General features: G+C 50.8%; 1 protein-coding gene across 2 annotated transcripts in view; it reads right to left on the minus strand.

Moving 5' to 3' along the window:
- Positions 1-4,778: 4,778 nt before the first annotated feature.
- Positions 4,779-14,758, minus strand: part of gpn1 (GPN-loop GTPase 1) — an 89,789-nt gene continuing 79,809 nt past the window's right edge. For both annotated transcript variants that reach the window (XM_085978607.1, XM_085978598.1), the window contains 5 exons: positions 12,037-12,119; positions 11,083-11,122; positions 10,805-10,901; positions 6,605-6,718; positions 4,779-5,181 (listed from right to left, as the gene is read on the minus strand). In XM_085978607.1, coding sequence (XP_085834733.1) covers positions 5,096-5,181; positions 6,605-6,718; positions 10,805-10,901; positions 11,083-11,122; positions 12,037-12,119 — 420 coding nt within the window. In that variant the 3' untranslated portion in view covers positions 4,779-5,095. The remainder of the gene's footprint in view (positions 5,182-6,604; positions 6,719-10,804; positions 10,902-11,082; positions 11,123-12,036; positions 12,120-14,758) is intronic.

Raw genomic sequence — 14,758 nt, forward strand, 5'->3', positions numbered from 1 at the left:
ACCGAGAGCGGGGGGGGGGGGGACACCGAGAGCGGGGGGGGGGGGGACACCGAGAGCGGGGGGGGGGGGGACACCGAGAGCGGGGGGGGGGGGACACCGAGAGCGGGGGAGGGGGGGGGGACACCGAGAGCGGGGGGGGGGGGGGGACACCGAGAGCGGGGGGGGGGGGACACCGAGAGCGGGGGGGGGGGGGACACCGAGAGCGGGGGGGGGGGGGACACCGAGAGCGAGGTGGGACACCGAGAGCGAGGTGGGACAGAGAGAGCGAGGTGGGACACAGAGAGCGAGGTGGGACACAGAGAGCGAGGTGGGACACAGAGAGCGAGGTGGGACACAGAGAGCGAGGTGGGACACAGAGAGCGAGGTGGGACACAGAGAGCGAGGTGGGACACAGAGAGCGAGGTGGGACACAGAGAGCGAGGGGGGACACAGAGAGCGAGGGGGGACACAGAGAGCGAGGGGGGACACAGAGAGCGAGGGGGGACACAGAGAGCGAGGGGGGACACAGAGAGCGAGGGGGGACACAGAGAGCGAGGGGGGACACAGAGAGCGAGGGGGGACACAGAGAGCGAGGGGGGACACAGAGAGCGAGGGGGGACACAGAGAGCGAGGGGGGACACAGAGAGCGAGGGGGGAACAGAGAGAGCGAGTGACACATGGGTGAGAGAGAGAAATAGAGAGAGACAGAGAGAGATAAGAAATTTCAGGGCTATGGGGAAAGGTCAGGGGAATGGATCTAATTGGAAAGCTCTTTCAAAGAGCTGGCACAGGCACGATGGGCCAAATGGCCTCCTGTGCTGTATCTTTCAATGATTCTACAGAGAGAGAGAATGAGAGGGGTTAGGAAATTGCAGATTCATTCGTCAAAATTTTCCAAATCTCCTTAGATTTAGAATTTGAACTGTTGGAGAGAGGAACCAGGTGACTGCAGACCTGTCAGTTTAAGGTCAGTTGTAGGGATGTGACTAGAATCGATCATCAGAGACAGAACGACTGAGCACTTTGACAAGGATCCTGTCAGGATAGTGATTCATTGCAAACCCGTGTACAAGGTGTTAACCCCAGTGCACAAGGGGTTAAACCCCAGTGCACAAGGGGTTATGCCCCAAACCCCAGTGCACAAGGGGTTATGCCCCAAACCCCAGTGTACAAGGGGTTATGCCCCAAACCCCAGTGTACAAGGGGTTATGCCCCAAACCCGTGTACAAGGGGTTAAGTCCCAGCTCTCCTGGATATTCTGATTTCCGGTTGGCGAGCAGCACTTGCTGGTCTCAACTGGTCATTACACCGGGCAGCAGAGCCTGGAACAGCAGACTGTCCCTTCTCAATACCAGCTACTGTTCAGCCAGAAGTGCAGAGTGGATGATCCATCTCAGCCTCCTCCTGAAGTCCCCACCATCACAGAAGCCATTCTTCAGCCAATTCAATTAATTCCACATAACAAGAAACGGCTATGGGCCTCAACATCCCGGCTGTTGTGAAGACCTTGTACTCTAGAACTAGCCGCAATTCTAGCCAAGCTGTTCCAGTACAGCTACAACACTGGCACCTACCCGACAATGTGGAAAACCGCCCAGGTATGTCCTGTCCACAAAAAGGACAAATCTAATCCGGCCAATTACCATCCCATCAGTCTACTCTCAATCATCAGCAAAGTGATGGAAGGTGTCGATGACAGTGCTATCAAGTGGCACTTACTCACCATACAAGATTCTGAAAGGGATTGACAGGGTAGATGCTGAGAGATTGTTTCCCCTGGCTGGAGTGTCTAGAACTAGGGGGCATAGTCTCAGGATAAGGGGTCAACCATTTAAGACTGAGATGAGGAAGAAGTTCTTCACTCAAGGTTGTGAATCTTTGGAATTCTCTGCCCCAGAGGGCTGTGAATGCTGAGTCTTTTGAGTATATTCAAGGCTGAGATAGATTGATTTCTGGACTCCAGGGGAATCAAGGGATATGGAGATCGGGCAGGAAAGTGGAGTTGAAGTCAATGATCAGCCATGGTCTTATTGAATGGTGGAGCAGGCTCGAGAGGCCATATGGCCTACTCCTGCTCTTACTTATGTTCTTATGTAATAACCTTCTCACTGATGCTCAGTTTGGGTTCTGCCATGACCACTCAGCTCCAGACTTCATTACAGCCTTGGTCCAAACATGGACAAAAGAGCTGAAGTCCAGAGGTGTGGCTGGAGTCATACCTAGCACAAAGGCAGATGGTTGTGGTTTTTGGAAGTCAATCATCACAGCCCCAGACATCACTGCAAGAGTGTCCTAGAGCCAAACATCTTCAACTGCTTCATCAACGGCATTCTCTCCATCATACGGTCAGACGTGGGGATGCTCGCTGATGATGGCAGTGTTCCGTTCCATTCACAACTCCTCAGATAATGAAGCAGTCCGTGACCACAGGCAGCAAGAGCTGGACAACATCCAGAACTGATGGCCCCCATATCCTCACCCCCCACCTTCTCCCCATATCCCCCAACCCCACCTAGCCCGATACTCCCAGGAGTACAGGTCCCCTTCTACCCTGAAGGTGCTAAAACTAAGCTCCTGTCATTTGATGGCCTCGGTCAGTCTCCCTCCCTCCAACTGCCCTCTCCACATTTGCTGCCCGTCTGGTAGCTCCAGGACTGGCAGACGATCTTCGCTGGAATCAGGGATCACCGAGAAACATGTACCCCTCCCCATGGGTGAACGACAGCATTTGTTCATCCCTGTTTGGCATAAAAATAAAAAGGTGACTCAACCGTGGCTAACAAGGGAAATTAGGGATAGCAGAAGATCCAAGGAGAGGACATACAATTTGGCCAGAAAAAGCAGCAAACCTGAGGACTGGGAGCAGTTTAGGATTCAGCAAAGGAGGACAAAGTGATTAATTAAGAGGGGGAAAATAGAGTATGAGAGTAAGCTTGCAGGGAACATAAAAACTGACTGTAAAAGCTTTTATAGATACGTGAAGAGAAAAAGATTGGTGAAGTCAAGCGTAGGTCCCTTGCAGTCAGAATCAGGGGAATTTATAATGGGGAACAAAGGAATGGCTGACCAATTAAATACATACTTTGGTTCTGTCTTCACAGAGGACACAAATAACCTCCCAGAGATGTCGGGGAACATAGGGTCTAATGAGAGGGAGGAATTGAATGAAATCAGTATTTGTAGGGAAATGGCGATAGGGAAATTGACAGGATTGTAGGCCGATAAATCCCCAGGGCCTGATCATCTACATCCTAGGGTACTTAAGATGCATTGCTGGTCATCTTCCAAAATTCTATAGACGCTGGAACAGTTCCCATGGATTGGAGGATAGCTAATGTAACCCCACTATTTAAAAAAGGTGGTAGAAACAGGGAATTATAGACTGGTAAGTCTGATATTGGTAGCGGGGAAAATGCTAGAATCCATTATAAAAGATGTAATAGCAGAGCTTTTAGAAAACAGTGACAGGGTCGGACAAAGTCAACATGGATTTACAAAAGGTAAATCATGCTTGACTAATCTACTGGAATTTTTTGAGGATGTAACTGGTAGAATAGATAAGGGAGAACCAGTGGATGTGGTGTATTTGGACTTTCAGAAGGCTTTCGATAAGGTCGAGCATAAAAGATTAGCGTGCAAAGTTAAAGCACACGGGATTGGGGGTAAGGTACTGTCTTGGATAGAGAACTGGTTGGCAGACAGGAAGCAAAGAGTTGGAATAAACAAATCTTTTTCCGAGTGGCAGGCAGTGACTAGTGGGGTACCACAGGGATCGGTGCTAGGTCCCCAGCTAGTCACAATATATATAAATGATCTAGACGAGGGAACTAGATGTAATATTTCCAAGTTTGCAGACAACACAAAGCTGGGTGGGCGTGTGTGCTGTGAGGAGGATGCCGAGAAACTCCAGTATGATTTGGACAGGTTGGGTGATTGGGCAAATGCATGGCAAATGTGGATAAATGCGAGGTTATTGACTTTGGTGGCAAAAACAGTAAGACAGATTATCTGAACGGCAATAAATTGGGAAAAGGGGAAGTGCAACAAGACCTGGGTGTCCTTGTGCACCAGTCGCTGAAGGTAAGCATGCAGGTGCAGCAGGCGGTTAGAAAAGCAAATGGTATGTTGGCCTTCGTAGCGAGAGGATTCAAATACAGGAACAAGGATGTCTTGCTGCAGTTGTCAAGGGCCTTGGTGAGACCACACCTTGAGTAGTGTGTGCCATTTTGGTCACCTTATCTGAGGAAGGATGTTCTTGCCATGGAGGGAGTGCAGCGAAGATTCACCAGACTGATACCTGGGATGGCAGGAATGACGCATGAGGAGAGATTGGGTCGATTAGGCTTATATTCGCTAGAGTTCAGAAGAATGAGAGGGGATCTCATTGAAACTTATAAAATTCTAACAGGACCAGACAGACTAGATGCAGGAAGGATGTTCCCGATGGCGGGGGAGTCCAGAACCAGGGGTCACAGTCTAAGGATAAGGGGTAAGCCATTTAGGACTGAGATGAGGAGGAATTTCTTCACCCAGAGAGTGGTGAACCTGTGGAATTCTCTACCACAGAGGGCAGTAGAGGCCAATTCATTAAATATATTCAAGAAGGAGTTAGATATATTTCTTAAGGCTAAAGGGATCAAGGGATATGGGGAGAAGGCAGGGACAGGGTACTGAATTTGGATGATCAGCCATGATCTCATTAAATGGCGGAACAGGCTCGAGGGGCCAAATGGCCTACTCCTGCTCCTATCTTCTGTTTCTATGGCACACCTGCACCTCGCCCAGTCAGAGAAAGGAGATTTCTGAGTTTTAACTGAACAGCCTTTATTTCTTAACAAATTATGGATTTTTGTATTTATTTAAGTTACAGACAAGAGTCTAATGCTCAGGTGGAGAGGACCAGACGAGGGGGGAGGGCTAACACGCCAGGCAGCCCGAGGAACAGATGCGGGCAGGAGTCAGCATGTCCAACCTGATCCCAATCCGAGCCCTGATCCCACAGGGTCACAATGCTGAGCGCGAGGGTCCCAGCAGAGGCGCTGAGGGCTGCCTGGAGACCATATTTGGCCAGGGTCTCGTTCCCGACTGGGCTCTGAGTCCGATCGCTCGCCTCCTCTCACTCCGTGGCTGCAGTGTGATTTCTGCGCCGTCTCTGCTCCAGGTATCTTCGGAAGGCAGGTTCCTCGCTCCGCTCCTCCGCCTCTGCACAGGAAGGGAACAGTCAGACTGACTTCACAACTACCGAGTGGGAGAGCAGTCAGCATGGAGACACGCCCCGTCCCCAAACTCCAACCCTAAACCAGGCCCTAAGCCAACCCACAAGCCTGTCCCTCACTGGCCGCCCACTACCGCTCCTCGGACTCCCTCCACCTCCACACCCCTCAGACTCACTCCTCCCCGCAGCCCCCTTTGTGAAGGAATAAGCCGTATAACCTATTCTGAAAAAGACACCATCTTATGAACGAATTTTGGCCTTATTGAAACAGGACAAACCGGGTCTGGAAATCTAGAAACCCAACGATGAAAACGCTATCAAAGCACTCTGGCTATTGAGATAAGGTAGTTGTTGACCCTGAATAAATAACCTTAGTGAAACAGAAGGTTAAAGGCTCCGGCAGGCTGAACTTTTCTGAACAAAACAATGGTTCACCATGGATAAGGTGTTCTAATTTACACTTCGTAAAGAAGCACATAAAGTAAGGAACATTTGCCCTCGTAAAGATGACATCAAGTAAGAAACACATGCTGTCACACCGTTTTTTATATCGTAAACTTAGAACACCTAGAGACGAGACACGATTCTGTAATGCTACCAGCTGATCTGGCAGTAAGAACTGCAGAGGTCAGCAGAAAAATGACGAGACAATTAGCTTGCATCAGCAGAAAACTTTAAAGGAAATACCACTGCAAAAGGGTATAAATATTGAGCTCTCAGATGGGATAGTAGACTCGCTTTAATCTGGCAAAGCGATTCTCGGTTTCAGAGGTGGCTCTAAGTCTCCAACTCTTTGTGCCTCGGCGATCAAAGGTATTTGATTTTGGTGGATATCCTGTAGAACACTAAGAACTGTAAAACTGTAGCGAAGTTAAGATTTGAGAGTAAGGTTCTCTGATAATAAGATTGTAAGCTCTCTCTTTTTGGAATTGTTAATGTTGCGATTGACTCACCAACTGTAAATTACATGTCGCTTCTTTAATAAATGTATATATTTTTAGAATTGTCTTACATAAGACTTCTGTATCAAACTCACAAACTCAATCTCTGTACACTCTTTAGTGAGGAGTTGCAGAATTCTTGGGGAGTTTTCCAGACCCTCATAATATCCGGAACGTTAGTCTAGCTAAACTTATTAAAAGTGCTATCTGGAGGACGGTAACATTTTCAGGTTGTTCCTTTCCTTTAGGGAGAGATAGTCTGGACCTTTAGACCCAATTAAGCGTCTTTAGGATTCGGCTACCTCAAACTTTAGTTGAAAGTGAACATGAGAAATACGCCTGATCCGGGGAAGCCCTAAAGGGGCTAGGACTAGTAATTATCCCTTCACCACCTCCCCCCAGATTCACTCCCTCCCCCATTGTCCCCCCACCCCAGGTCACGCCCTCCTCCCCGCGTTGTGGCTCTTACTTTGATGATCCAGGTCGTCTGTGTCTGAATCCACTTCCTGGTCCTCCTCGTCAGAGATTCCGCGAGTCAAGATCAGGGCCGAGGGTCCCGGCTCCACATCCCGCTCCACATCCACTTGGGGCAGAGAGCGAGAGAAGCAGTCAGTCCCGGGACACACACTCACCCCATCCTAGGACACTCACTCACCCCTCCCACACCACCCCTCAGAAACATAGAAGATAGGAGCAGTAAGAGGCCATTCGGCCCCTCGAGCCTGCTCCGCCATTCAATGCGATCATGGCTGATCATCCAAATTCAGTACCCTGTCCCTGCTTTCTCCCCATACTCCTTGATCCCTTTAACCTTAAGAAATATATTTAACTCCTTCTTGAATATATTTAATGAATTGGCCTCTACTGCCTTCTGTGGTCGAGAATTCCACAGGTTCACCACTCTCTGGGTGAAGAAATTCCTCCTCATTTCTGTCCTAAATGGCTTACCCCTTATCCTTAGACTGTGACCCCTGGTTCTGGACTCCCCGACCATCGGGAACATCCTTCCTGCATCTCGTCTGTCCAGTCCTGTCAGAATTTTATAAGTTTTAATGAGATCCCCTCTCATTCTTCTAAACTCCAGCAAGTACAAGCCCAATCGACCCAATCTCTACTCATAAGTCATTCCTGCCATCCCAGGTATCAGCCTGGTGAATCTTCGCTAAACTCCTTCCATGGCAAGAACATCCTTCCTCAGATAATAGGAGCAGGAGTAGGTCATTCGGCCCTTCGAGCCTGCTCCGCCATTGAATATGATCATGGCTGATCCTCTATCTCAATACCATATTCCCACTCTCTAGAAATCTATCTATCTCATTCTTAAATATATTCAGTGACTTGGCGTCCACAGCCTTCTGTGGTAGAGAATTCCACAGGTTCACCACCCTCTGACACTCGCCCTCCGCCCCCCCCTCCCCCCCCATGACCGTTACCCCCAGAGAGCATGGCAAGCGGAGTCAGTTACCGGGGTTTTTAAAACATTTTCTTTTTATTCATTTATGGGATGCGGGCGTCACTGGCAAGGCCAGCATTTATTGCCCATCCCTAATTGCCCTTGAGAAGGTGGTGGTGAGCCGCCTTGAACCGCTACAATCCGTGTGGTGAAGGTACTCCCACAATGCGGTTAGGGAGGGAGTTCCCAGATTTTGACCCAGCGTCGATGAAGGATCGGCGACATATTTCTAAGTCAGGATCGCCTTGGCGAGTTGCTGCAGTGCATCTTGCACACACGGCAGCCACGGTGCGCCGGTGGTGGAGGGAGTGAATGTTTAAGGTGGTGGATGGGGTGCCAATCAAGCGGGCTGCTTTGTCCTGGATGGTATCGAGCTTCTTGAGTGTTGTTGCAACTGCAGGCAAGTGGAGAGTATTCCATCACACTCCTTACTCGTGCCTTGGAGATGGTGGAAAGCTTTGGGGAGTCAGGAGGAGAGACATGTGCCACAGAATACCCAGCCTCTGACCTGCTCTTGTTGCCACAGTATTTATGTGGCTGGTCCAGTTAAGTTTCTGGTCAATGGTGACCCCCAGGAAGTTGATGGTGGGGGATTCGGCGATGGTAATGCCGTTGAATGTCAAGGGGTGGTGTTTAGACTCTCGCTTGTTGGAGATAGTCATTGCCTGGCACTTCTGTGGCGCGAATGTTACCTGTCACTTATCAACCCAAACCTCAACTTCGTCCAGGGCTTGTTGCATGTGGGCATGGACTGCTTCATTATCTGAGGAGCTGTGAATGGCACTGAACACTGCAGTCGTCAGCGAACATCCCCATTTCTGACCTTATGGTGGAGGGAAGGTCATTGATGAAGCAACTAAAGATGGTTGGGCCTAGGACACTGCCTTGAGGAACTCCTGCAGCGATGTCCCAGGGCTGTGATGATTGACCTTCAACCACAAAAACCATCTTCCTTTGTGCTAGGTATGACTCCAGCCAGGAGCATTTTCCCCGATTCCCATTAACTTCAGTTTTACTAGGGCTCCTTGATGCCACACTCGGTCAAATGCTGCCTTTATGTCAAGGGCAGTCACTCGCACCTCACCTCTGGAATTCAGCTCCTTTGTCCATGTTTGGACCAAGGCTGTAATGAGGTCTGGAGCCGAGTGGTCCTGGCAGAGCCCTAACTGGGCATCAGTGAGCAGGGTATTGGTGAGTAAGTGCCGCTTGATAGCACTGTCGATGACACCTTCCATCACTTTGCTGATGATTGAGAGTAGACTGATGGGGCAGTAAGTGGCCAGGTCGGATTTGTCCTGCTTTTTGTGGACAGGACATACCTGGGCAGTTTTCCACATTGTCGGATAGATGCCAGTGTTGTAGCTGTACTGGAACAGCTTGGCTAGAGGCACGAGTCTTCAGCACGATAGCCGGGATGTTGTCGAGGCTCATATCCTTTGCTGTATCCAGTGTCTTCAGCCGTTTCTTGACATCGCGTGGAGTGAATCAAGTTGGCTGAAGGCTTCTGTGGTGGTGGGGACCTCAGGAGGAGGCCAATATGGATCATCCACTCGGCACTTCTGGCTGAAGATGGTTACAAACGCTTCAGCCTTGTCTTTTGCACTCACATGCTGGTCTCCACCATCATTGAGGATGGGGATATTCATGGAGCCTCATCCTCCCGTTAGTTGTTTAATGGTCCACCACCATTCACGACTGGATGTGGCAGGACTGCAAAGCTTTGATCTGATCCGTTGATTGTTGGATCGCTTATCCTTGTCTGTAGCATGCTGCTTCTGCTTTTTAGCATGCATGTAGTCCTGTGTTGCAGCTTCCCCAGGTTGGCACCTCATGTTTAGGTACACCTGGTGCTGCTCCTAGCATGCTCTTCTACACTCCTCATTGAACCAGGGTTGGTCCCCTGGCTTGATGGTAATGGTAGAGTGAGGGATATGCCAGGCCATGAGGTTACAGATTGCGGTGGAATACAATTCTGCTGCTGCTGATGGCCCACAGTGCCTCATGGATTCCCAGTTTTGAGCGGCTAGATCTGTTCTGAATCTATCCCATTTAGCACGGTGGTAGTGCCACACAACACGATGGAGTGTGCCCTCAGTGTGAAGATGGGACTTCATCTCCACAATGACTGTGCAGTCGTCACTGCTACCAATGCTGTCATGGACAGATGCATCTGCGACAGGTAGATTGGTGAGGACGAGGTCAAGTAGATTTTTCCCTCGTGTTGGTTCTCTCGCCACCTGTCGCAGGCCCAGACTGGCAGTTATGTCCTTCAGGACTCGGCCAGCTCGGTCAGTAGTGGTGCTACCGAGCCACTCTTGGTGATGGACATTGAAGTCCCCCACCCAGAGTACATTCGGTGCCCTTGCTACTCTCAGTGCTTCTTCCAAGTGGTGTTCAACATGGAGGAGTACTGATTCATCAGCTGAGGGAGGGTGGTAGGTGGTAATCAGCAGGAGATTTCCTTGCCTATGCTTGACCTGAAGCCATGAGACTTCATGGGGTCCGGAGTCAATGTTGAGGACTCCCTGGACCACTCCTTCCTGATCATATACCACTGTGCCACCACCCCTGGTGGGTCTGTCCTGCCGGTGGGACAGGACCTACCCAGGGATGGTGATGGAGGAGTTCGGGACATTGGCTGAAAGGTATGATTCTGTGAGTATGACGATGTCAGGCTGTTACTTGACTAGTTCGTGGGACAGCTCTCCCAATTTTGGCACAAGTCCCCAGATGTTGGTGAGGAGGACTTTGCAGGGTCGACTGGGCTGGGTGTGCCGTGTCCGCAGCCTCTGCCGAGGTCGATGCCAGGTGGTCCATCCGGTTTCAATATTATTGATTTTCGTAGCAGTTAGTTACAACTGAGTGTCTCGCTGGGCCATTTCAGAGGGCAGTTAAGAGTCAACCACATTGCTGTGGGTCTGGAGTCACATATAGGCCAGACCAGGTAAGGACGGCACATTTCCTTCCCTAAAGGGCATTAGTGAACCAGATGGGTTTTTACGACAATCTGATAGTTTCATGGTCACCATCACTGATACTAGCTTTTTATTCCAGATTTATTTAATGAACAGAATTTAAATTCCCCAACTGCCGTGGTGGGATTTGAGCTTCTGTCTCTGCATCATTCCGTCCAGGTCTCTGGATTACTAGTCTAGTGACATCACCACGACGCTACCGTTCCTTTGTGGTGCGGGGGAGGGGGCGGCTCCCACTTACCGCTGGCACAAACGTGGCTGGAATCCATGGCAACCTCCCCCATGTCCCTCCGTAACTGCTGCAGCTGCTCCTCCCGCTTCTTCACCTCCGCCTCAGCCTGGCATACAGGAGGGAAGAGATTAAACCAGTGGGCGCAGAGGGGGGGGGGGGGGGGGGGAGGAGAGAGAGAAAGAGAGGCGGTGGGGGGGAGAAAGAGAAAGAGATGGGTGGGGGGGGGGGGGAGGGAGGCGGCCGGGGGGGGCGGGGGGGGGGGGCCATATTTGTGAAGGTTTACTCACCAGGTCCTGTCGCAGCCTCTCGTAATATGGTCGATATTCACTGTGGGCAGACAGGCAGAGTTCAACCAACCAGCAACACCCACTTTGCTCCTCCCCCCCCCGGCCTCACTCACTCCCTCCTCTCCACCCCCCCCCCCCCCCCAGCAACACCCCCTCTCCCCCCCCCCCCCCACCAAGCAACAACCCCTCTCCTCCCCCCCCCCCACCAAGCAACAACCCCTCTCCCCCCCCCAAGCAACAACCCCTCTCCCCCCCCCCAAGCAACAACCCCTCTCCCCCCCCCCCCAAGCAACAACCCCTCTCCCCCCCCAAGCAACAACCCCTCTCCCCCCCCCCCAAGCAACAACCCCTCTCCCCCCCCCAAGCAACAACCCCTCTCCCCCCCCCAAGCAACAACCCCTCTTCCCCCCCCCCCAAGCAACAACCCCTCTCCCCCCCCCCAAGCAACAACCCCTCTTCTCCCCCCCCAAGCAACAACCCCTCTTCTCCCCCCCAAGCAACAACCCCTCTCCCCCCCCAAGCAACAACCCCTCTCCCCCCCCCCAAGCAACAACCCCTCTCCCCCCCCCAAGCAACAACCCCTCTACCCCCCCCAAGCAACAACCCCTCTCCCCCCCCAAGCAACAACCCCTCTCCCCCCCCAAGCAACAACCCCTCTCCCCCCCCCAAGCAACAACCCCTCTCCCCCCCCAAGCAACAACCCCTCTCCCCCCCCAAGCAACAACCCCTCTCCCCCCCCCAAGCAACAACCCCTCTTTTCCCCCCCCGCCCCCCCCACTCACAGCAACACGCCCTCTCCCCCGCCTCCAGTCCCCGTGTTTGGTGGCGGCAGATCCTGGGGTTCTGACTGGGAGCAGCACAAGCGCCGGTGACACTGGGTGCTCTGCTCCACGTTGCCCCCGCCCAGTCCCATCGGCCCCCCCAAGCACCACTCAATAAAATCTCGAAGCTCACCTTTCATACTCGGCTGCTGCCTCAGTGAGTTGCTGGAGGAAGTCGTCCAGCCCAGTGCCATCCACTGCCGATACGCCGACCACCTGACGAAAACAGGGGTTAGGGCAGTGCCGAATAAAGCCAAACACACAGGGGTACAGGTCCCACAGAAGCTGAGCCCCCGTACCTCAACCAGCACCTCGTCTTCACGAGTAACCCCAGGCAGCCAGTCTAATCAGGATATTCAACCATGGGTGCAGAGAGGGGGATTAATGCAGAGCCTGATCCCTCCACATCACACTTCCCAGCACAGCTCCTTGGACAGCGAGCAGGCACAGGGATTGGCTCCTCTCTCCAATCCAGCACAGCTCATTATCATTGAATGATAGATACAGCGCAGGAGGCCATTCGACCCATCCTGCCTGTGCAGGCTCTCCGAAAGAGCTATCCAATTAGTCCCACTCCCCTGCTCTTTCCTAGTCCTGTAAATATTTTCCAGTATTTATGCAATTCCCTTTTGAAAGTCACTACTGAATCTGCTTCCACCGCCCTTTCAGGCAGCACGTTCCAGATCACAACTCTGCCTAAAAAAAATTCTAATCACACCTCTGATTCTTTTACCAATTACCTTAAATCTGTCTCTTCTGGTTACCGACCCTCCAGCCAGTGGCAATTAGGGATGGCCAATAACTGAACGCTCACATCCCGAAAATGAATAAAAAGAATCCTTCCTAAAGCGTGGTGCCCAGAATTGAACACGTAGGATATACGGCACAGAAACAGGCCATTTGGTCCAACCAGTCCATGCCGGCGATTATGCTCCACTCGAGCCTCCTCCCGTCTTTCCTCATCTAACTATTAGCACACGATACTCGAGCTCAGGCCTAACTAGTGTTTTATAAAGGTTTAGCATAACCTCCTTGCTTTTGTACATTATTAATAAAGCCAAGGACCCCGTATGCTTTTTTTAAACAGCCTTCTCAACGTACACTCCCAGGTCTCTGTTCCTGCACCTCTTTAAAATTGAACCATTTAGTACATATTGCCTCTCCTCATTCTCCCTACTGGCCAGAGCCTCCGCAATTTCCACCCTTGCTTCCCTCAGTAACCTAGTGTGGTGTATGTGCCTTTAAGAGCAATTGTGGTGTATGTGCCTTTAAGAGCAATTGTGGTGTATGTGCCTTTAAGAGCAATTGTGGTGTATGTGCCTTTAAGAGCCCCAGGTGTGCGTAATGCCAGTAATTGCCACTTGGGCTATATAAGCCTGTGTATTGTGTATATCCTTTAGAAACCGCCCCCCAGACTTGCTTAGTAAATACCTATGAACCAACTCCTGTCTTCAGTGTCTTTATCTACACACGGACACTACAGTGGCGACGAAGTGGAAACGGACTTACCTGCAATTCGGCAGCACCTCAAGGACATCGATTCCTCCAGCGTCCAGAAGACTCAAGGAAGTAAGAGAAACTGTGGTTTCACCAGCTGGCCAAGCTGGTGACAGGTACTGCGCTAATCCTTCCTGGGCGTCAGGCTGGAGCTCCAGCGGCGGGCTCTACAGCTGAGACAGGCAGCGAAATCGGAGGCAAGCAATAACGGACTGGGAGGGTGCACTCGAGAGACGGCCGGCGCGGCAAGCAGGTCAGCGTTTAGACCTCCGTCGGGAACGAGTCTCCAACAGTGAATAAACGGAAACCACAGTAAAACAGCGTTGTTATCGGTAGCAGCGGCGGGAAAGCGCGGGAAGCGCCATATCGTTGCTAGAGAAAAAAAAAGCGCGGGAAGCGCCATATCTTTTCTGAAATGCCTAAATCTGGTAATATTGAGGCTTTTGATGGCGAAATAGAAGATTGGACCACATACGTGGAAAGAGTAGAGGTTTATTGCACTGCAAATGGAATAACAGATGAAAAAAAAGCTTCAGTACTTCTGAACTTAATGGGCGCGAAGACATACGGGCTTACGAAATTTAATCACTCCAGCCAAACCAAAGGACAAGACTTTTAAAGAAATTGTTGATACCCTGCAGGAGCATTTAAACCCAACACCGCTGCTGATAGCGGAACGATTCAAGTTCTTCAAGAGAAATCAACACAAGAATGAAAGTAACGCTGATTACCTAACCGAATTAAGAAAGCTATCAAAGTACTGCCAATTCGGAGCAGGACTATCGGATTATCTTCGAGACAAATTTGTTTGCGGTCTCTTAAGTGAAGGAACACAAAAAAGACTGCTTTCTGAAAAAGATTTAACATTGGACAAAGCTTTCAGTATGGCTGTATCATACGAAGCAGCAGCAAAAGGAGCTGCAGAGATACAACAAGAGACACAGGACTTCGGCACCCATAAAATGACACAGGAGTTCGGAAGATGTTATCGCTGCGGCAGATCCACCCATAACCAGAGGGACTGCTGGTTCAAGGGCAAAGCATGCAGGCAATGTGGTAAGATTGGACACATTGCACGGGTATGCCAATCTGGACAAAATAAATCCACTGACAGAAAACAAAAAATCAATAAAGAAAAGTACAGGAAGGTACAAATGATGACGGACAATAGCTCCGAAGACCAGAATAGCGATAGCGACTCCGGAAACAAGAGACTAAGCTGTCTCAAATTACATAATGTACTTGCCAAAGAGGATTACCAAACCATTTGGGTTACCCTCACAATAGCAGGGTCCCCAGTTAAAATGGAGCTAGATACAGGATCAGCTCTAACCGTAATAAATCGACGAGATTACGAG

The sequence above is a fragment of the Somniosus microcephalus genome, chromosome 3 (assembly GCF_052327205.1).
Source record: "Somniosus microcephalus isolate GS21.2 chromosome 3, FLI_Smic_1.0, whole genome shotgun sequence".
Taxonomy (NCBI): domain Eukaryota; kingdom Metazoa; phylum Chordata; class Chondrichthyes; order Squaliformes; family Somniosidae; genus Somniosus; species Somniosus microcephalus.